The sequence below is a fragment of the Gymnoscopelus microlampas genome, assembly GCF_963454915.1.
Source record: "Gymnoscopelus microlampas genome assembly, chromosome: 1".
NCBI lineage: Eukaryota > Metazoa > Chordata > Actinopteri > Myctophiformes > Myctophidae > Gymnoscopelus > Gymnoscopelus microlampas.
This window is the reverse complement of record NC_139962.1, coordinates 22919536-22941648: the sequence shown is the minus strand read 5'-3', so window position 1 is coordinate 22941648 and position 22113 is coordinate 22919536. Positions and strand designations below refer to the sequence as shown.

General features: G+C 39.2%; 1 protein-coding gene across 4 annotated transcripts; it reads right to left on the bottom strand.

The window, feature by feature from the left end:
* Nucleotides 1-9681: 9681 nt before the first annotated feature.
* LOC311059816 (insulin gene enhancer protein ISL-3) lies at nucleotides 9682-19036 on the bottom strand. 4 transcript variants are annotated; one of them, XM_084077889.1, is made up of 7 exons: nucleotides 18899-19036; nucleotides 16961-17153; nucleotides 15558-15823; nucleotides 14219-14370; nucleotides 13635-13775; nucleotides 11977-12165; nucleotides 9682-10550 (listed from the first exon to the last, which is right to left on the bottom strand). In XM_084077889.1, exons 1-7 carry the CDS (start codon nucleotides 18981-18983, stop codon nucleotides 10434-10436), a joined length of 1143 nt encoding a protein of 380 aa, XP_083934015.1. In that variant the 5' UTR covers nucleotides 18984-19036; the 3' UTR covers nucleotides 9682-10433. The 4 variants fall into 4 exon arrangements, with proteins under 4 accessions (XP_083934015.1, XP_083934017.1, XP_083934018.1 ...); XM_084077891.1 differs by having other exon boundaries at nucleotides 11977-12144; XM_084077892.1 differs by having other exon boundaries at nucleotides 11977-12144; nucleotides 13647-13775.
* Between the last annotated feature and the right edge of the window lie 3077 nt (nucleotides 19037-22113).

Below are 22113 nucleotides of genomic sequence, written 5' to 3'. Positions count from 1 at the left end.
CGTTCTGACACTGTCTCTGTGGCGGAACCCTGAGTGGCGCTCCCTGTGTGTTCCAGGTGAGACTGTGGTCTGGTTGCCAGCCAGCCTGCGCACACATGCACACACACACTCACATGCACACAGACACATGCACATGCATGCACACTGCGCACACACACGCACGCGCACACACACACACACACACACACACACACACACACACACACACACACACACACACACACACACACACACACACACACACACACACACACACACACACACACAAACAAATGTGCACACATGCAAAAACACACATGCTGCATGCATACATGTAAGCAGTCCATGGAAACAGGCACTCAAATAAGACACACATATTGAGGGAAAGTCACACGCAGACATTATTATGTGTGTTCTTAAACACACGCACACGCGCGCACACACACACACACACACACACACACACACACACACACACACACACACACACACACACACACACACACACACACACACACACACACACGCATGTGCACCCACACACACGCATGCGCACATACACCTACGCACAAACACACGTTCACACACACACACACACACACACACACACACACACACACACACACACACACACACACACACACACCCAACCTCTTGTACTCTTATGACCTGAGTCATAGAGTTTCAGGCTATACACTCGCTGCTGCAATTTCCTCCCACTGAGGTTCATGTACAGTACATTACTCGTCAAACCTCACTGTTCATTTACCTCCCAGCAGGGTACAGATGGAACCAAATGGACCCTTATGGGTCCATTTGTACAATCTGGGGAGTTAAATTAACAGTAAGGATTACTGTGTAGGTTCTAGGTTGTGAGCTATACTGTCCTCATACAGATCGTATAGGTTCTGGGGATTATCCATTCAGCTACAAAACACACACACAGACACACACACACACACACACACACACACACACACACACACACACACACACACACACACACACGCATATAAACAAAAATGTTAGACATAGCATAATCGTTTATATATTTATACAAATAAATGATCAATAAATATCACCATTAGAGTTATTATGGTGCATTTCAAATAAGTCCTCTCTTCTGCTGACGCAGGCTGTGAAGTTTTTTTTGTTGTTTTCTTAAGTTTAAGGATGTAATCTTGTGCGTATTTGCCTGGTTACAGGTCCATTTGGTTCCATTTGTACTCCATTGGGTGTTGAAATAACACTGTGGATTTTATAGTGCAGAATGCGAGTATGTGACCTACACTGTCCTTTCACAGGTCATGTATAGGTGTAGGTTCTGGGAAATATCCATTCACACACACACACACACACACACACACACACACACACACACACACACACACACACACACACACACACACACACACACACACGCGCACACATAAACCAAAATGTGAAACATAGCATTTTACATATAAAAAAGATAAATCAATAATATATAGTTTTTATGGTGCATTTGAAATAAGTCCTCTCCTGTGCCGACGCGGGCTGTGATCTTTTTAAAAGTTAAAGGATGTAATCCTGTGTGTGTTTACTTGGTGGTGTCAGCTTCCCATAAAAGCAGCATCCATCCATTCCAGGGGCCGATCGATAAGCGAACACAAGCAGGCCTCTTGCTACTACAGGCAGACTGTTGACACTGACTGGGCCCTTTCATTATCGGCGTAACCCAAGAATAGAGATGATTAAATTCTTGTCACTGGATGTTAAATTGGCCATTACCCATCGAAGATAAATAGAGCCTTAAATTTCTTATTTAAGAGAGCTGACAAAACGATGGAGAGAGAGAGAGAGGGAGAGAGAGAGAGGGGGAAAAACACAAAGTGCAACAAGGAACCGGCGACTGTAATTTACTGTTGTTGTCGACACCGGAGTCCAGAGAGGCACTTGGACGGCATTGCGTGTGCGCGCACGCGTGTGTGTGTGTGTATGAGTGGGTGGGTGTGGGTGTGACCGTATGAAATGAATACAAAATCAAACACGATGGATCTTTCGGAAGATGAAACATTGTTTTGATACGTTACCCTACATGTTACTATTTTTCACTGTTGTTGTTTTTTTACCCCGGTAAAATCCTTAGTGTTCAGTTATCCAGTTGTAGAGCGTACAGATGGTTCCATCTGCACAGTGCTACATCAACACCCATGACTTTACTGTGTGGTCATTTTTAAAGTCCTCCCCCCCCCCCCCCCCCCCCCCCTCTCTCTCTCTGTCTCGCACACACGCACGCACCAACACCAGTCAGTGCATCAGGGGATCAGCAATCTTCTAATTCTAAAACCCTTACGGGTCCATTTGGTTCCATCTGTACACTCTCAGAATTAAATCAACAGCCCCGACTTATGTGTGGTCATTTTTAAAGCCCCCCCCCTCTCTCTCTCTCTCTCTCTCTCTCTCTCTCTCTCTCTCTCTCTCACACACACTTTCTCTCACACACACACACACACACACACACACACACACACACACACACACACACACACACACCAGACAATGCATTAGGGACCCCCCCCCCCCCCCCCCCCCCCCCCCCGAGAAAAAAAAAGGAGAACTAGACAGTAATGGTGCTCTGGATCCACGGGGCGTATGGAATGATTTAATTTGACATAAGCTATAGAGACCCCACCGGCAGCCTCGTCATTGTTGTTCCTCCAAAAGTGTGACTTTCTCTCTCTCTTTCTCCCCCTCTCTCTCTCTCTCCCTCTCTCTCGCTCATTTACCACCCACCCCCACAAAGCCCCCGCTCCACCCCTTTCCTCTTTCAGAAAACAAGCCCACCCCACTCCGGCCCACCTCCCCAGGTCTCTGCATTAAGTCAGCCTGTCAGCCGGCTTCCCCTGAGAGGTTGGACTTGAAGTTTGTCCTCCCAGGTCAAACACCTCCAACATGCAGGCAGGCCAGTGGTGGAAAGGAACTAAGTATTTACTCAAGTATTGTCCTTAAGCCCAATGTTTAGGTACTTTTACTTTACTTGAACAATTCAATTTTTGACGCTTTACTTCTGCTCAACATCTGAGGCAAATATTGTACTATTTAGCCCATTACAGAAATGTTACAGTTTTAGCTACTTTGCAGAGTTAGATGATTGAATATACACAAACCAATTAAGCCCTATTTTTTATTTTAGCTATTCAAAAACAGCCGATCTACAAGCTCACAATGTGTCGTATTTATAGATCTGCTATTTGTGAAAGATTCTGACACATTTTTAAATTAAAGACTACTTTTACTATTGGTGCTTTAAGTGTATTTCGATGCCAACACTTTTGTAATTTTACTCAAGTCATAGTTCGAATAAAGGCCTTTTACTTGTAACGGCTACATTTGTGGCACTGGTACTTTTATTTATTCCCCATTAAAACTGGGAAAAGCATCTGTATCATTTTAGATTTTTGCGTTGGCTATTCAAAAATAGCAGATGATCTCACAGCGAGCTTGTTCATCGGCTATTTTTGAACATTTTTGAAAAAGTGTGAGAACTACTGATTTAGAAGGCATTTGTAGAATCGGCCTCGGGTCTTAATGGGTTAAGTATAAAAATCTGAATACTTCTTCTACCACTGAAGGCAGGCGGGCAGGAGCTGTACTATCTCATCCGCCATGGATGGACCCCCGAGACGAGAGCACACACACTACCTACCTACATACATAAATATTTTATGAAATATCCTTTTAGAAATATCCTGATGATACTGATGCACTGTGCTGTTGGTCCGATGCATTTTTTTATTTTTTTATTTGATGTCCTAGAATATTTTGCTGGCCTTTTTATTTATTGATTGTAGCATATTGATCATCTGCTTTTTATTCTTACTTAATGTCTTTACTTGACCTTATTATTGTGTCGTATAGGTACCACTAGGGGCTGCAGAAATGTTGTCGTACTCGTACAATGACAAATAAAGATCCTCCGATTCTGATTCATACATACTTATTACTGCTTGTTTGTGCTACAAATCATAGTCATGTTGTGCATGCACAACATTGCTTTTCAATTCAACAGGAAAGGTGGTAGTCGGGTAGCTGGGTGGGCGTTTTGCAGAAACCAAAAAGTGGAATAGACAACCAGTGACTGCGCTCTGCAGGGCCCCGTGATTGGCTCTTCCACTTTTTGGTTTGTGCAAAGCGCCCACCCAGCGCTTGGGGCCAGACCAGTCTGCAGAAAACAAAGGATTATGTGAATTCACGCGACCGGTACGGTTTACCAGGCTAGTAATCAGGTATAAACGTTCATCTTTCTATATGAATTTTGTTTGTTAAAATGTTGTGTCCGACATGAATGCAGGGACACGTTGCATGAGGCCTCTCTCTCTCTCAAGTCATGTCTCCTGTTCAAATGACCTTTAATTTAAACCCTATACTTAGTTGACTGGAGGCCCTTTGGGCTCTATACTAGCTCCCCTTTCGCTCTATACGCTAAATATCTTTGCCAAAATTAGCAGATCTACAAGCTCGTAACGCCGGATGCATCGCAAGCTTGCAGATCCGCTAATTTTCTCTGAACCAGAACCCCAGAAAAGGGACGCTATAGGGATTAAGTGGTTATAAGGTTTGACACCCCTAAAGTTGAGACACCCTGATTCAGACGTGTGAGTGTAATGGACTGCAGTGCAGTCAAAACACCACAGTGTTCTCACTCCTTTTTACATTATAAACAAACACATTCAGATAAATTCAAAATTCTAATTGAATGGTTCCTAAGTTCTGCAGTGCCACCTATAGTTTGCATAAATACAATCTACTGGTAGGATGTTAAGCCATAATCAAGATTTGGTTGATTAGCATAACCACTGGTTCATAGAGACTTTGTAATTAACACCACAAAAAAATGTTCTTGGGCACTCTGGGGTAATATGACAATTGTCAAGAAAGGGGAATTGAACCATGAACCTTCACCAAGTTTCCTTAAAACCGAGGCTGACATATATATCTACATATAAAAAAGAATATAGTTAAATACAGTCTGGCCACCATTACAATTACAATTATATGAAAACGTAGTTACTAGTTGCTTTGTAGATTTTGATTATTATTACAAAACATACATTACCCACTTCAGCCCTATATACACTTTGGCCATTTGAAAATAGACGATCTATAATAATTGATCTGCTATTTTCAAACTAGGCATAATAGATTTTATATTTAGTAGTACTATACTTTTCTTCTTTCTTTCTTGGCGCACTCTCAGGTCAAATGCAGTGCCGTAAAGTAACTAAGAACATTTACTCAAGTACAATTTTGAGGTATTTTTACTTTACTGGATTATTTCCAATTTTCAGTACTTTTACTTCTCCACTATCTCAGAGGCAAATATTGTACTTCTACTCAACTACAATCATTTGAAAATCTTAGGTACTAGTTACTTTGTATATTTTGATTATTAGTACAACACATATACTAACCACTTCAGCCCTATACATTTTGCCCATTTGAAAATAGCCGATCTACAAGCTCACATTGCGTGGCAAGGCATTGTGAGCTTTTAGATCTGCTATTTTCAAATTTTCTAACTAGGTGTATTATATGTTATATTTAGTACTACTTTTCTTTCTTTTTTGGGGTACACTCTCAGGGGTCAAATGATCAGTGAGGATTTTCCTGTGTGCTGCACCTGAACCCGGGCCAGGCTGCTGGAATCTCCCCATGCATGCTGGGTTATATCTAATTACACATCATCTCTGGCAATTACACTGTTACATCACACCCTTAAATGGGGTCGTCCTTTTAATCATTCATGATCGGTTTCCTTTCCATCCGCCCTGATCATCATGTCCACCACACAGTCAAAATGCCCAGTGTTAATTTAGGCCATTTGTAACGCTTGAGGATGTACAACAAAAAATGTAACCAAATGGACCCGTGAGGGTTAATTAACAGTGAGGGAGTTTGCTGTGGTGGACACATAGCCTACACACAATCCAGACTATATGTTTAACCACTTAAACCCAGGCCCAGCATCCTTATTGTGGGGAAAGCTTTTGCTGAAACTAGCAGGTCGACAAGCTCACAAGGCAAAGCTTTCCCCACAATAACAGAAAACAGAAAATACACTAGTATAGGGTCCTGAGGGACTCCGGTCACCCATATGGGGTTTAAGTGGTATAAAGCCATGGAAGAATCCTATACATTTATCTTTGGATTTAATATTGTCAAATTTTGAGTCAAATTGCCTTATTCTGTTTTTTTTTCAGTGGCGGTCTATATTATTTCATCTGTATTGTATTTATTAAAGTTACATTTCTTAATCTATTTAACAGAGTAGGCCACATGCTCCTGCTGTTTTTAAATGAGCGGTGGATGGATGGACGGATGGGTGAACTTGCGCGTGCGCGTGAAAATCGCGCAGCCGTGAGGCTCGAGCAGGGATAAAATAGCCTAATTAGGCTATTTAAGATAACTAATAGAGGATATTTAAATGTAAAGAGATACGCTTTCACCCGTTTTCCCTGTTCAACTCGTTTCAATGCAATGGATCAGGGAAGGTGCGGGAGGGTTGGTGGGTGAATGCGTGGAATGCGTGTTTTCAGTGGTGTAAAGTAACTAAGTACATGTACTCAAGTACTGTATTTAAGTACAATTTTGAGGTAGGCCTACTTTTACTCAACTGGAGTATTTCCAATTTTCAATACTTTATACTTCTACTCCACTACATCTCAGAGGCAAATATTGTACTTTAGTTTTAGTTTTACTCCACTACAATTATATGAAAACTTTACTAGTTACTTGTAGATTTTGATTATTATTACAAAACATACATTACCCATTTCAGCCCTATATATATATTCATTCATTCATTCATTCATTCATTCATTCATTCTATATACATTTTGGCCATTTGAAAATAGCCGATCATATCCAACACATTGTGAGCTTGTAGATCTGCTATTTTCAAAAGATTGTTTACATTTTGAACTGGTGAAATGGGACATTCTACACAATGAGTAGCCTATACTTTTGGTACTTTAAGTATATTTTGATGCTGATACGTTTGTACTTTTACTCAAGTACATTTTAATATGGGACTTCTACTTTTAACAGAGGATATCTACATTGCATTATTTATAATTTTACTTAAGTAAAACAATTTAGCACTTTTCCCACCACTGTAAACACCTGTAATACAAGCACACCTCTGCTATTTGACACAGTGTGTTTTCACAGTTTTGGCAGGTTTTAAGTCTAAGTCTAAGTCTAAAGAACATTTAAGGCAGTGGTTCCCAAACAATGGGTCGGGACCCATTTCTGGGTTGCGGGTCCATTTGTATGGGTCACGAGTAAATCTCCCGTTTATTGTTTTCATTTCCCAGATTTAGTTTTTAATTAGCCTATTGAAAAATAAATTCATTTTTTTCCCAAAAAAAACTTTTAACATTTTCATGAATTAAAAACATTAAAATTAAAAATCTAAATAATTTCATAAATAAATGCCAAAAATCTACGAAATGCCATAAATTTGAAAACAAATGTTTAATAAGTAGTGAAAATAGCAGATCTACAAGCTCACAATACCTAGCATATTTTCACTAGTTTGGGTCAGGGCGAGAAATGTATCTTTTGGATCTCGAGCTAAATAGTTTGGTAACCACTGATTTAAGGGACTGGGAGTGAGTGGCTGGCACTGCGTGGAGTCCGTGGACATTTTGCGTGGGGAAACCCGCATGCTGCAGTGACAGTAAACCCCGATTATTCACTGCAGTCTGAAGGATTTATGCTCGTTTTAAATTGGTTGTTTGTGCAGAGAAAGACAGTGTACCCCCTTTTCAGCTCTTTTCATTTCTTGGTTCGTTTGTCGTATAGCACTGTTTCCCAAAGATTTGTTCGGGACCCATTTGTGGGTCAGGGACACATTTTTATGGGAGACAAGTAGGCCTAAATGTCAAAAACAAAAATAAATAAGTATTCCAAAAAAAAAATACATTTTCATGAATAAAATTTAATTTCATGAATTTAAAAAATCTAAGAAATTCCATACATTAAAAAACAAATGTTTAAGAAATAGTGAAAATAACCGAGTTACAAGCTCACAACGCGGCACGAACAGTTGCATTGTGAGCTTGTAGATCTGCTATTTTCAGTTTGGATCCCGGGCAAACGTCTAATTTCTCTTTTGGGTCTTGAGCTAAAAAGTGGAACCACTGGTATAGGCTATAGGCCCCAAAAGCGTTAATTTAAACATGACCCATATGATGTCATTATGGACCTTTTGTTTCTGGAATAAAGGCTCGTATTCTGGTGGGACTTGACTACCCCCCCCCCCCCCCCCCCTCTCTAGAAACATTGAGTCCATGGTGCTTTTCTGCAGTCTGTCACATTCTTGTGTGTAAACGCCATTGTTATGCCATGTAGGCCTATCTGTAATCTCGCAGCCATTATTTACTTATCTGTATAAGCAACAGGCTCAGTTACACCTCTGTAGGTCGTTCTTTTTTTTGTCTTCCGAGGAACATAGCTTATGCAGTATAGGCTACAGTTCTCGACCTAAAGCCTGCAGGTACAGGATTAGACAATGCGGCTTTAATAATGATCAGCAGCATAGTATAAATGAAATGATCGGGTCAATGCATAGCACAGGCATGCACGCCAAAATTCTTGATGATCGACAACGCACTGACAAGTTGTTTAGGTCGGTTGAATCAAACCAAACTCTGCCTGCAACAATATACCTGCAGGCTATAGGCTGTCTTGTCAGTGCATGCGGATCTGGTGCTGCTTTGTGCGTCGCCCCTCTTATATGGTCAGATAAGCCGGTGGTCATTTAAGTTTCTGACTGCGAACCGGTGTTCAGTCCAGTTTCACTGGTTTTAAATAAGTCACATAAACGTCTATAGAGTCTAGACGGCGAGCTATGGGGGGATCGGCGACCTCCTTATCTGCTCGTGGCATCACCTGCAAAGCGATCCACTGAATGAAAGCCACAACAAACCGAAGCATTGATTTAAACGAGCGGTTGGTTTGGATAGAGAGACGCACTGTGGGTCCCAGTTTGTTTTCACTGCAGCGCAGGCAGCGGTCAGTCAGTATGGTTATGACTCCGTGCCAGCACAGGTCAGATGGAGTGACAGCCTCAGACCCACATTAATTGACCTTAAAGATGAAAAGATCTGCCGTGCACTGCTGAGTCGACATCCCGAATAGACCTATCTAGATCTATGCACAGTACAATCCACAGTGGGATTTCATTTTTTCCCCTTCTTTTTTCCTTTACACCGTGCTGCATATATAATAGGCTTGTATACACACATTATGTTTCAGACATGTGAAAACCTCAGCGTTAAATTAACTCCGAGAGTATAGAAATGTAACCAAATGCAACCCACGGATCAATTCATACGGATTTTACGCATTTTACGCATTGATTGATTTCGTATTATTATTGTGAATATTTTTCTGTTATATGGGGGAAATAACTAAGCAAACTGCGGCTATCATTATTAGGCTATAGCTTGGATTTTAATAATGACACGCATAATTGCCATAGTCATAACTAAAATCTACACTCGAATTTATCTAAATTGCATTTTTATATAGAGCACCACATTAATGAATTAATTGCTTCCTTTCATTTTTTCCCGGACATTTCATTATGTTTAACTTTGAGTCAAGAAGACATGTCATGTATTCATGTTTATTTCCATCAGTTAATAATCCCTTTATGAATCGCTTTCCTGACAATAAATAATATAACAATAACTTACTTTTTTTTGTTCGAGAAGCTCAAACAATCTGTCCTCCTTCTTTCCATAAGATAAAATATTTTACAACACGAGTTAATCTGCGGACACATCATGCTCCGACCTTTTTAAGACAAAGACAACTTTTGAGTCTTTTGACTCACTCTTGAAACGCAATAAATGTATCAAAAAATCGCATGTTTGAAGAAACAAGACAACAAATATGACCACAATGAAATCGCAGAATGTCCATCATCTCTGTTTCCAATGTTTGCCTTTGAAGGAATTGTTCTGAGAGTATAATCCCATCCAGCGGTTTAAATATACATCTTCTTTTTCCCCGGGATCAATTCATGCAACGCCATCTTTCTGCTTTATTTTTTTGTTTGTTTGTTTTTTTGTTTTTGTTTTACTGGAAATTCCCCCCCCCCAAAAAATGTCGTACTTGAACAGGCCGTGTAGTTTTTGGAAAAGGTCCTTGCAGGTCAGTATAGGTCCTTGCAGGTCGGTATAGGTAACTTGTTCATTTGCATATCCTCCACGTTTAGATAGAAAAAAAGAAAGAAAAAAATCGATCCTCTTTTTTTTGTCTTTTGGGCGCTGTGATGAGCCGGTCACATCATGCAGGGTTTAGGGGCAGGTGGGGGTGGGGGGGTACCGAGGGGGTCATGCTTCTGTTCGGGGGGTGACTGTCGGGGTGGTCGGAGTGGTCGGGGTGGTGGTCCCTTCCCATCACGTCTCCACCGGACTGGGGACCATACTGTTGGGGGTGTCCGGTAGCTGCGAGGACAGAGAGGTCACGTCGCTGCCAGACGAGTTTCCCAGCGACCCCGATTCAGAAAAAGACACCTGGAGAGGAGAGGAGAGGAGAGGAGAGGGGTCAGCGGGTCAGGTAGTCAATATTATATGCATGAAAATCCTATAATGTAACCGAATCATTAATTAACTCTTGAGAAGTTAGCCTAAATGGACCTGTTAAGGGTCCACTTGGTTACATTTGTACTCTCTGTGTTATACATGGGTAAATACAACTGGGGACTTTATAGTCCTAAACAATGCAGTGACTTATTGTTTGCAGGAGTTTTAAAAGAAGAACACTTTCGTTTTGGATTGTGTGTGTGTGTGTGTGTGTGTGTGTGTGTGTGTGTGTGTGTGTGTGTGTGTGTGTGTGTGTGTGTGTGTGTGTGTATGTGTGTGTGTGTGTGTGTGTGTGTGTGTGTGTGTGTGTGTGAGAGAGAGAGCAAGATGCATCATGCATGTATTTACTCGCAGATCAAGTCAGATTATTGTCTGAAGTGTTTGCAGAGCACATGTGACCATGTGTGGACCAATCAGGTTTTATATGATTAATGGTATGGTTGCAAAACCCTATAGCATCCCTATTCTGGGGAGAACATTTGACAAAAACAGCCTAGTTTTAGTCGACTAAACATCATAAGATTTTAGTTGACTAAATCTAAAGTTGATTTTGACGACTAAAAAGGTATTTTGGCAGGCCTTGATGGCGTTGTAATGGTTGATTTTGGTTGCATGCTGAAAATAGCAGATCTACAAGCTCACGTATCACAATGTGTTGTGAGCTTATAGATCTATTTTCAGTGAAGAGATTTTGGGGTAGAGAGACAAAAGAGCAGACCAAGTACAGAGTCAACTTAGGTCAGATGGCCTGAAGGCCAAAATGCACTAAATCCCTTGAGCAAACTCGCACAATTTGAGCACTTGTGCGGGGAACCCAGGTTCAAATCCCCCGTAAAGTTACAGAGTGTAGCTTAATTGTATCTATTGTAAAATGTGTCACTCATCCTTTACCACAGTGGTTCTCAAATTGCGGTCTGGGGACCCCCACTGCATGGTCCCTGAGGGGGTCCCCAGCAAAATGAGTTAATACAGCATCAAAATAACCACTTTAAAGTTCAGTTACTTGAAAATAGCCGATCTATAAGCTCACGTTCGCAGTGTGACGTATTGTGAGCTTGTAGATCTGATTTTTTTAAATGTCTTGACAAAATGTGGAATACTTTTGAAACACAAATCTTGTAGCGGGGGGGTCCCTGACACAATTTGTTTTTAGATGGGGGTCCGTGGCCAAATACATAGTCATTTGGGATTCTTGGCATGAAAATGTTGGAGAACCACTGTAGGGTAAAGGGACAAAAGAGTGGACAGAGCTAACAGTTTTACTAGCTAGACTCTAGCTAGTAAAACTGTTAGCTCTGTCCACTCTCTCTAGCTGCTAGAGGGATTCATTGCATGTATTGAAAACTCATGGTCTTACCAGCTGTTGGAAGGCTGGTTGGTCCAAGTCGCTCTGCAGGGCGAACTCACTGAGGGCCTTCCATGGAGGCTGGTAGGTCTGGACCTCCACCGGGTTGCCCTGCACCGTGCTCTCATGGCGGATGGGACTGCCTGCCACCAGGGGCGTCCCCGTCAGCCCCTGCAGGTTCTGAAAATCAACACCATAGTCCTGACAAACATGTAAAGAAAGCTGTCATCTATTCTTCAGAATACAAAACAGTCATGTGATTTCAAAATGGTATACTGTATTGATGGTATACCATCAATATAATGGTATTGGTACAATAATGGTATTGAGTGTGGAAAACTTTTCAAGGAACCCCATACAGACCAGAAGGGTCCATTTGGAACCCCCTCAAGGAACGCTAATGGTCCCTGGAACCCATTGGTTGGTTTTCAATATCACATTCCAGACAAAATATGAATCGTAATGTAAAAATATAAAATAAAAATGAAATGATCCCTTAAAATTGCTATTCAGAATGCCCATACATTGGTTAGTGTGATTTCAAAATAGTACAAAATAATAATATATACATTATACAGTATATACCAGGATCAAAGGGTCATGAAAGTATCAACTGTCAACTATACAAAAGCCAGATCCATGTGCACTGTGTGAAATAGTTTCAAAGAGAACATGAATAGTCAAGGGTTTGTGTGCCTTTACCCACATCATTGCTTCATATTTCCTATGGGCATCATATGAAAAAACTAACAAAAAAAAATGCTGTTTTCATGCAACTGAAGCCAAAGCAAATAATTGCAATTGATGTATTATTCAATGACATAATCTTAAACTATATGGACTGTCATAGCAAGTCAGCCAAATATGCTTTGTTGCAATGAAGCTAAACTAAAAAACAGAATAGGTTATTATTGTTGATAGTTGCTTTGACTTTTACCAATTCCTTTAACCAAACCATATATATTGACCAGGGTCAGGGCTATATACTAGTGCCCCTGCTGTTCTCACTTTACACTAGCTGAATATCTTCTGCGAAAATAGCCAATCTACACACTTACAGATTGGCTATTTTAGCCGAATGTTCGTCCCAGAATAGGATCGGTTCATGACAACAATGACACCAAAGGATACAAACAAACAATGGTGGAAATTAAGTCTTTCCTCGAGTACAATTTTGAGGCAGGCTACTTTGAGTATTTCCATCTTTCAATACCTTATACTCCAATACATCTCAGGGGGAAATATTGTACTTTTTACTTGAAAATATTACTTGCCAATTTAGATTATTATTATTTACAAAACAAGCCCTATCTTATATGCCTACTTAATCTATTTGAAAATAGCAGATCTACAAGTGCTGTGCTCAATCATGATATGTTGTGAGCTTGTAGATCTGCTATTTTCTACGATTATATATATATATATATATATATATATATATATATATATATATATATATATATATATATATATATATATATATATATATAATATTTTTACTCAATAGAATTTTGAATACAGGCCTTTTATTTAGTATTACTGTGGTTTTGCTACTTTTACTTAAGTAAACAAAGTAATCAGAGTATTTTTCCCACCACTGCACTGCACCAAACAAACAAACAAAAGAGAAGGAACAAATGAAAAAATGCTCTTGGCGATGGTTGACTTACGAAGATGCTTACAGTCTTATCACTGTGCTGCTGCTGGAGCTGCTTCATGAGGATGGACCTCTTCTTGTCTTTACAGCGCTTGTTCTGGAACCAGACGCGGATGACCCGCGGGGACAGGCCGGTCATCTCCACCAGCTGCTCCTTCAATTCAATTCAAGTCAATTCAAAGGCGCTTTATTGGCATTAGAAAACATACTGTACGTTTACCCCAGGGGTTCTCAACCTGTAGGTTGGGACCCACAAGTTTTTTTGGGGGGCGGGGGTCCCCAGATGACAGTAAAGTGACAATTTAAGGACTTTTAAGACCTCAAAAAAAAAAAGAAAGAAAAGAAAAAAGACCATTACTGCATCAAAAGTATACAAACTATACTATAAAAACTGGTCAAACATTGGCCAAATTGCCAAATAATATAAGAAAATAGCCGATCTACGAACTATTTCCACGATTATCTGTGGAACTCAGTCAAACTGTGGTCCCCAGTTCAAATATGATTCTTTTGGGCGGTCCCGCCTTGAAAAGGTTGAGAACCACTGGAACTTTACATTGCCAAAGCAAAAGTGGAGCAAAACAAAACCGTATGTACCTTCATCAGAGCGTCGGGTCTTGGGTTGGCGTTGTAGCACGTACGCAATGTGTGCAGCTGCTTCTCGTTGAGCACCGTCCGCACGCGCGTGGTTTTCTCCGCCTGCTTGTGGCCGTGGGTCCGATGCGGTGCCTGGCGGACCGCAACCGGGTCTGATGAGGGAATAGAGATAGGACCCAAGTGTTTTAGTCGCCTATACTTTTAAATGATAGGCTATAGACAAAAAATGGCCACACACAAAATGAAACAACTAAAAGAAAAAGTTAAAAATGTGTCAAAAATGAAAGAAAGAAAGAAGAAAGAAGAAAGGGGAAAAACATATTTTGAAGTATAAAATACAAAGTATATCTTATGATTTGAGTGTTTTTTTTAATCCTCATCATCATCATTAGTCATCATAACATTAGCTGCAGCCAATGGCCACTTGTCATTTAGTGGAACAACTGTCTATACAAATACAAGACAGCAAGTAAAAAATGTCGTTTTCAGCATATAATCAAATCACCTTTGCACCTGCCAGTGCAAAGACGCTAATGAATTAATAAAATGATTAAGATTATATTATAGCAGTGTAGGCCTGGTCTATGAGGACAGTTTGAACGTAGCCTACAGTATTACCAGCAGAAATATCCCTTTTAATCTCTGCAGGAATTCTGTGAGCACTCACTCCTCATGTATTGCTGTGGTATTCTAAATGATACAACTCATCTATCCTGTAGGACAGGCTTACCCCACCGCTGCCCTGCATGCCCGGCAGACAGTAGTGATAACATGCAAGCCATGAATGCGATTATTCAGATAATGACAGTGAGCAGATTACTGCTAATGAGATCAATTATGAAATTAGCAATAGCCTAAAGCAAACAACCACACATGTAGGCTATTTGACGCTCTGGTCAAAAGAAACTGAGAAAATTGTGGGTTTGGTGACATAATTGCCTTTATTATAAGTTATTTTGTTCTTTTTATTGATATATATTTTTCCCCTGTCTGTTTGCAATATATATATATATATATATATATATATTTGTATATAATTGTTTTAACTATATTTAGTTTAATTCGTTTTTTATAGGACTTTACGTTCTAATTTACCAAAAACAACTGGTCTGTTGAAAACGCGTTTTAAGACCCTGTATGAGCTAAAACTTTCTTTAGAAATCATTGGGCCTATTCGTTTCTGAACTGTTTAAGTGAATCTGTCATAATATTTGTAATGTCAGAATTTATAGCACAATAACCAAGTTGTAACAGTTATATTGCCTTCATTGTGTTGTGTAGAGCTAAAATAAAAAATAAAATAATAATAATAACAACAATAATTATAACAACAACTGACCTGATAAGTGTAGCGTTCTGTTGGATGTGTGGATGTGTCCGGGGCTGACGGGGCTCTCCGCTCCGCTCCTCTCCAGCAGCAGGGAGTGATCGGCGCGGCACAGCAGCTCCTCTCCCCGCAGAGAGAACTCATCCCCCGGCAGCAGCTGCCTGCTGCACACCGTGCATCTGAAGCACTCGATGTGGTACACGTTGTCCCGGGCCCGCATCACCAGGTCGCTGCTGCTGAAGCCCAGCTGGCATTTTGCGCATTTTATTCCAAACAGCCTGACCAACAAAAACAAAAAAATGTTTAGTACAGTTTACAGGGGTCTTCAACGTTTTTCAGCCCAAGCAAGGACCCCTTAGCTGAGAGAAAGATGAAGCAATGAGGGACCCCCCACACTATATTGTATAAAATTGTATTGCAGTTTAAACGTTTTCATAGATTTCATAGATAGTTACTTGGATTCATGTTCATGTGTATTTCCAAACCTTTTAAACCCTCAATATAGTCAACTCGACCGTTGTTGGCTCTGTACTTGGTCTGCTCTATTTCCCTCTCCAAATCTTGTAGATCTGCTATTTTTGGCTAATGTTCCCCATCACACAAAGATTTGGCGGTCCCCTGTAGCAACTGCAACACTGAGGAGTGAGGACCCCCTAGGCATTTACCAGACGCTCTTATGCAGTGTAGGAGATCGGAATAAGCAGAGTATAAGCGTGCACTCAATAAACAAGGTAAATAAAAACATAAGAGAACAGTGTAGTGCCTCGCAACGTAATATCATCTAATTATGTAAAATGATAAGAAAACACATCAATATAAAACAAAAATCATCTGAGATGTCAGATTGAAACACGAGTAGCTTAACTTCATTTAATTCTGCATATGGCTACATGGGCTCATTGTATGACATTTCAGTTAGTCAAGGAATATTTGAGCAGAGGTTGTCTGATATTGTGTTTGAATTTATTTGAATTTTCTTGTTTTGTAGCTGAAAATAAGGAATAGCTTCTTCGTATTTCCCACACAACAAAGATGTTTTGTGGAAATAACCAGGCCTGCATATTATAGGCCCTATAATTTCCAACCTTTTTTTTCATAACGAAATGACTATTTGTGGCCAAATTGTCAAATAATAATATGATATAATATAATATAATATAATATAAGAAAGAGGCAAAACATTTGAAAATAGCTGATCTACAAGGTTGTGAGCTTGTAGATCTGCTATTTTCACAATATTTATCTGTGGATTTATCTATTAATACATACCTTACATAATCTCTTTTGCAATGCTAATATAAATAAAATAATTTCTATTCCCAAAATCCACCGTTTTCTTTCATAACGAAATGTAACTATTTATTTTTTGGGGTGTTGAAATAATTCCACTTTGGCCTACATTAATACATACGTACCTTACATAATCTCTTTTGCAATAAGTCTTCCCGTCCCGGACGAAGCAGGTGCAGGTCTCGTCCAGGTACTGGCCGCACTCGGCGCACTTCAGGCAGGCTGCGTGCCACTCCAGGTCGGGGGAGACCCTCAGGATGTACTGGTCGTGGATCTGACTCCCACAGCCCACACACATCGCGAATGATCCGGGCTTCTCTGTACACCACCAAAGCACATATTTTAACCAGGGGTCATCCACGCCATGCTGGGCTTGTAGTGGACATTTTTTGTCAAAATTCAGTGTTTGCCATGGACATACAAACAGGTCTGTTTGAGAGTGTACAAATGTACATTTGTATACTGTACACTCTCAGGGTTATGGTTATGGAAATTACCATAAATCCCACTGACTCCTAAAGTGTCATAGTAAATCAGTGTCATACATATTCTGAAACCTGGAGACTGACATCCAGTAATTGGGTCTCATGATCAAAATAAGAACATTATAACAGTGTTATAAGCATTATAAAAACAACATCTACAATATGCCAAAGGCGCTTTATTGGCTCTATTTTTTTGGTTCTATTTTTTGTACACTCTCGGAGTTACAGACATGTAAGGGGTCCATTTGGTTCCTAAGTAAAGGAAAGCAGTATACTGTAGGTATAGCTATAATCACTGCTGGACACAAAACTGCACAATATATCACTATAGCCTATCCGAAAGTCACTCTTATTAAAATAGATAAAGACAGAAATTAAGCACAATATTAATTGTCAGTTTGGAAGCGAACTTTGCTCTCTCTTGCAGAGTAGACACATGCACAGAATCAGGCTAATTCATAAAAACAAAAATCGTATTTAATTTTGAAAAATAAAAAAATGATTTGAAAATTACGCATGGCCTGAAAACTAGCAAACATATATTATTATAAATACATGTACGAACATGGGCTAAAAAAATAGCCCATATATAAAAGCATAATATGCATTGGCAACACATTCCACGTAGGCTATAGTAAAAAGCACACATGACACCATCCATGTAGGCTACTTCCCTTTGGAACGACCCCCCCCCATAGAATATGTTCCTATTGCGTTTTAAAAGGAACATAAACAAAACAATGTATGGCTCGTGATATAGCCCATGCATCATATCTAAAAGCATAGGCTATTGGCAACACATTCCACGTAAAAAGCACACATGACCTACTACTCCTACTTTTCCATATCCTTTATTTTAACCACTTGAACCCCAGCAGCACCGCTAAATTTTGGGGTAACATTCGTGAGCTTATAGATTGGCTATTTTTGGCGAAAATATTTGGTGTAGTGGTAGCCTAGACGGAAAAGTAAAGATCCAACTCAGGTCCGTTCCATTAAAAGACTTGAGCGTTGAAGTGGTCACAGGGTTCCCTTTAAACCCAAAATAAACAAAAATATACAACGCGTGAAATAATAATAATAGCCCATATAAAACCATAGGCTGCTACACCCCACGGAGCCTATAGGACCTATGCTATTGAAGGAGTAGTTCACCCAAAATCTGACTTATTTTATATCAATTTTTTATTATTTTTTGTCGCATTCCTAAGCCACTAATTTAATGACAGGGTCATCGGTCAGTAGGAGACTATAGGAGACTCCGCAAGTCTCCTACCAGAGACTCGTTCGCCGGTCAACAAAATATTGTCTTAGGAATGCCACAAAAACAAAAAAAAACTCCACGATTTCAAGGCTTCATGGAGTGTGTAATTGATAGAAAATAAGTACTTTTTTTGGGTGAACTGCTCCTTTAAAAAAGCACAAATGACAGCAAAGCAAATATACTTACTTTTGGAATGATCGCCCATATAAAACCATATATATTTTTTAGCATATATATATGCTAAACCCCACATATATGCAATTTAAAAAAAAAAGCACAAATGACAGCAATGCATGTAGCCTACATATACTTACTTTTGGAATGATCGCCCATATCACCCAAGAAAGCAGGGTTGAATATAACATCCAGCATACAGGACGGGTCAGGGGAGAGGGGCATTGAGGAGGACCTGGCTCTGCTGCCTCATATCTCACTGTAACCGTCCCGTCCCGAGGCTGCACTGTCCCGTACAGCTACAAGCTCCCTGTGACGTCATGCGCCCGATGACGACACACACAAAAAAAACAAGAAGGAAAAAAAATGTCCTATTCGGTGTTGCCATGTCGGCTTATTATAAGCGAATTTGGGCTTCTTTTTCTGTAAAGTTGCTTGTAAAAATTGGTAGGGTTGCGTTTTTTTTGGTAGGGTTGGACTTGTTTCTAAAGTGTAAGCCTATACTTGCTTATTTTGGCTTGCTGATCCAAAGTTTTTAATTATTATTTAAACCAGTGGTTCTGAAATATTTTCATGAAAATGTTTTGTGCCCAGAGGGAGCATTTCTAGAATGTTTTTTTTAAAAATCCAAATATTCCAAATTTTATTGCAAGAGTTTTTGAAAATAGCAGATCTACAAGCGAATAGATATTTGAATCTATTTTCAAATAGCCGACGCATAGGTTTAAAGTGCTCATGTGGCCTAGTTGCTTCTGTTGGGCTTTTTATCCTAGACCTGGTTGCTTATTTCTCTCACAAAATATGGCAACGCTGGTCCTATTGCATCCCCTCCTCGAGCCGTGGTTACAATCAGTGCATCTTTTAGGGTCAATGTTTTGTTATGGGGCACAATAATGTTTTTGCTTTTGAGATATTTTCGTTGTAATTAATGCCGTTTAGTTTTTATTACTAACTAAGGCTGTTGTTCCTTTGGTTTCGTCTCAGTGTTTTTGACTGAATGGATCTCCTTGTTGGTGCGTCTGAGAAGCAGCAGCTCACACACGGACACATATATATAGATGATATATATGAGATATATATATATACAGTGTTGACCTGCACTTTCTGAACGGTTGTTTAAGTTTGAGCGAATATTTGAGGAGCTGCCTTCAGTCGTATATTTTCAGACAGAGAAACACAGCAGGGGAAACTTGACACCTTCATGCCCTCAGTGCTGCACTCATTCCATCTATTCGAGGACAACGCCATCTACTGGAGTATATATAAAACTACATGTTCGACCACTTTAGACATGATTTAAATGTCTTTACAGCTAAAAAAAAAAAACCAAAACAAACAAACAATATACATCTTTACAGTGTGCCTAGGATTATATAATTGAATTTGAATGTATTGCACAAAAATCCTCTCTCTTAAGGATTCAGAACCCCCCCCCCCCCACACACACACTGCAATCTCTTATTTTGTCTTTGCAATGGAAACAAAATGGAAGTTATAGAAGACACGTGTGAAAGATGTATTAAATGAAAGAATTGTCCACGAATTAGCCTATTATGTGCAACATTTATACATATGGATGCAGCTATAGCTAAGATCAAATAACATAATCAATACTAACAGCTGAACCCCCCAGAACTATCTGTAGCCTACAGCTGCATCATCCTCTCCCTAATCTCTCAACACAGTAAAAAAATAAAATAAAGAAAATGCTTTATTCTATTTTAATTAATTAAGTCTACTTATTCGCCTAGACTACATTCACAATTCTCACATTCTACTTGTGAGTAATTGTTTGGTGTTATTACGTTAAAATATTATGTAGGCCTATGTAGCCTCATTTACTGTCATATAACTGATACATTAAGCTGTCTTTTCACTGATAATTCACTGACAATTCAATTCAATTCAATTTAATTCAATTCAATTATTTTCAGTGCGGGGCAACTAAATCACAATGTGCACCAGTTTTTTTATGCCAAAAAAACTGTTGTGTGTAAACCATGAAACTACCTGGTGGTGATTGTTTCTGTTTCATATGGAAAGTGTCAGTGGATAGGCTACACATCGATTATTTAGGTTGCTGCAAATAATCAGAACATTTCACAACACTTAAACTATCTACAGTAGTTGCTAAAAAACATATTTTCATTGGTTCCAAGAAGATAATGCAAAAAGGTGTTTTGTTTAGTTTAGTTTTATTACATGTTATTGCTGTAAATATTAAACTCCCCAGTAGAATCTCTCGCCCAACAAAATAGATAAGATGATTATGAGTATCCATAAAACAAAAATAAATCTAAGACCATAATATAAACAATAAATATGTGATGCCAAACTATATCTATCTGTCTGTCTGTCTGTCTGTCTGTCTGTCTGTCTGTCTGTCACTCTTGTTAAGTACAATTTAAGTAGCCTTCTTTTATATGCCATGCATAATGAGTAGGTATACGTTTGGTTACCTGTAAGCAGCCTATATTTTGATGCCAGTTAGTAAACTACTTTTCTCAAGTAAAATGAATGTGGGAATTTTACTTTGTAATAATTTTTACTTCCACTTAAGTAAAAAGTGTATTAGTTTTAAAGTGTATTAACCTGGTAGGCTCAATTTAGCTCAGACGATATACATATCTTTTTTAAGTATAGGCTATATACCCATAAAACGCATTTAGGGTCAAGTTCAAGACCATAACGTCTCAGTTGTAAAAACACTCTTTCAAACCAGTGAAATATGGGGCAGTAAAGGTAAACCCAGTCCACAATGCAACTCCTTGCAACTACTTGCAACCATCTGTGGTGGAAAAAGTACTCAAATGTTTTACTTAAGTAAAAGTATCAATATTGCAATGTGGAAATACTCTGTTACAAGTAAAAGTCAGAAATTCTGAATTTACTTGAGTAAAAGTACAAAAGTAAAAATCAAAATGTACTTAAAGTACCAAAGTAGAAAGTACTCATTATGTATAAAACACTTTTTTGAAAATACCCGATCTACAAGCTCACAATACTTCACATAGCGACGCATTGTGAGCTTCCAGATCGGCTATTTTCAAATGGCCGAAATGTATTTTCAAATAGCCTATGCATGAAATAGGACTGAAGTGGGTATAATGTATCTTTTGAAATAATAATCAAAATCTACAAAGTAACTATCTAATAAAGTTTTCAAATCATTGTAATGGAATAAAAGTACAATTGCCTCTGAGATGTAGTGGAGTAGAAGTAAAAGTATAACAAATTGGAAATACTCCACTAAAAGTTAAAAAGAAGATACCTCAAAATTGTACTTAAGTGCAGTACTTGAGTAAATGTACTCAGTTACTTTCCACGACTGCTGGCCTGGCCCAGGGGTATTCAA

Coding starts and splice junctions, on each gene's coding strand:
- LOC311059816 (XM_084077889.1), bottom strand. CDS start 18,983: ATGCCCCTCTCCCCTGACCCGTCCTGTATGCTGGATGTTATATTCAAC. Junction 14,371..15,557: donor CAGAACGCTACACTTATCAG/GTCAGTTGTTGT, acceptor TTCCCTCATCAG/ACCCGGTTGCGGTCCGCCAG. Junction 13,776..14,218: donor GACCCGACGCTCTGATGAAG/GTACATACGGTT, acceptor ATTGAATTGAAG/GAGCAGCTGGTGGAGATGAC.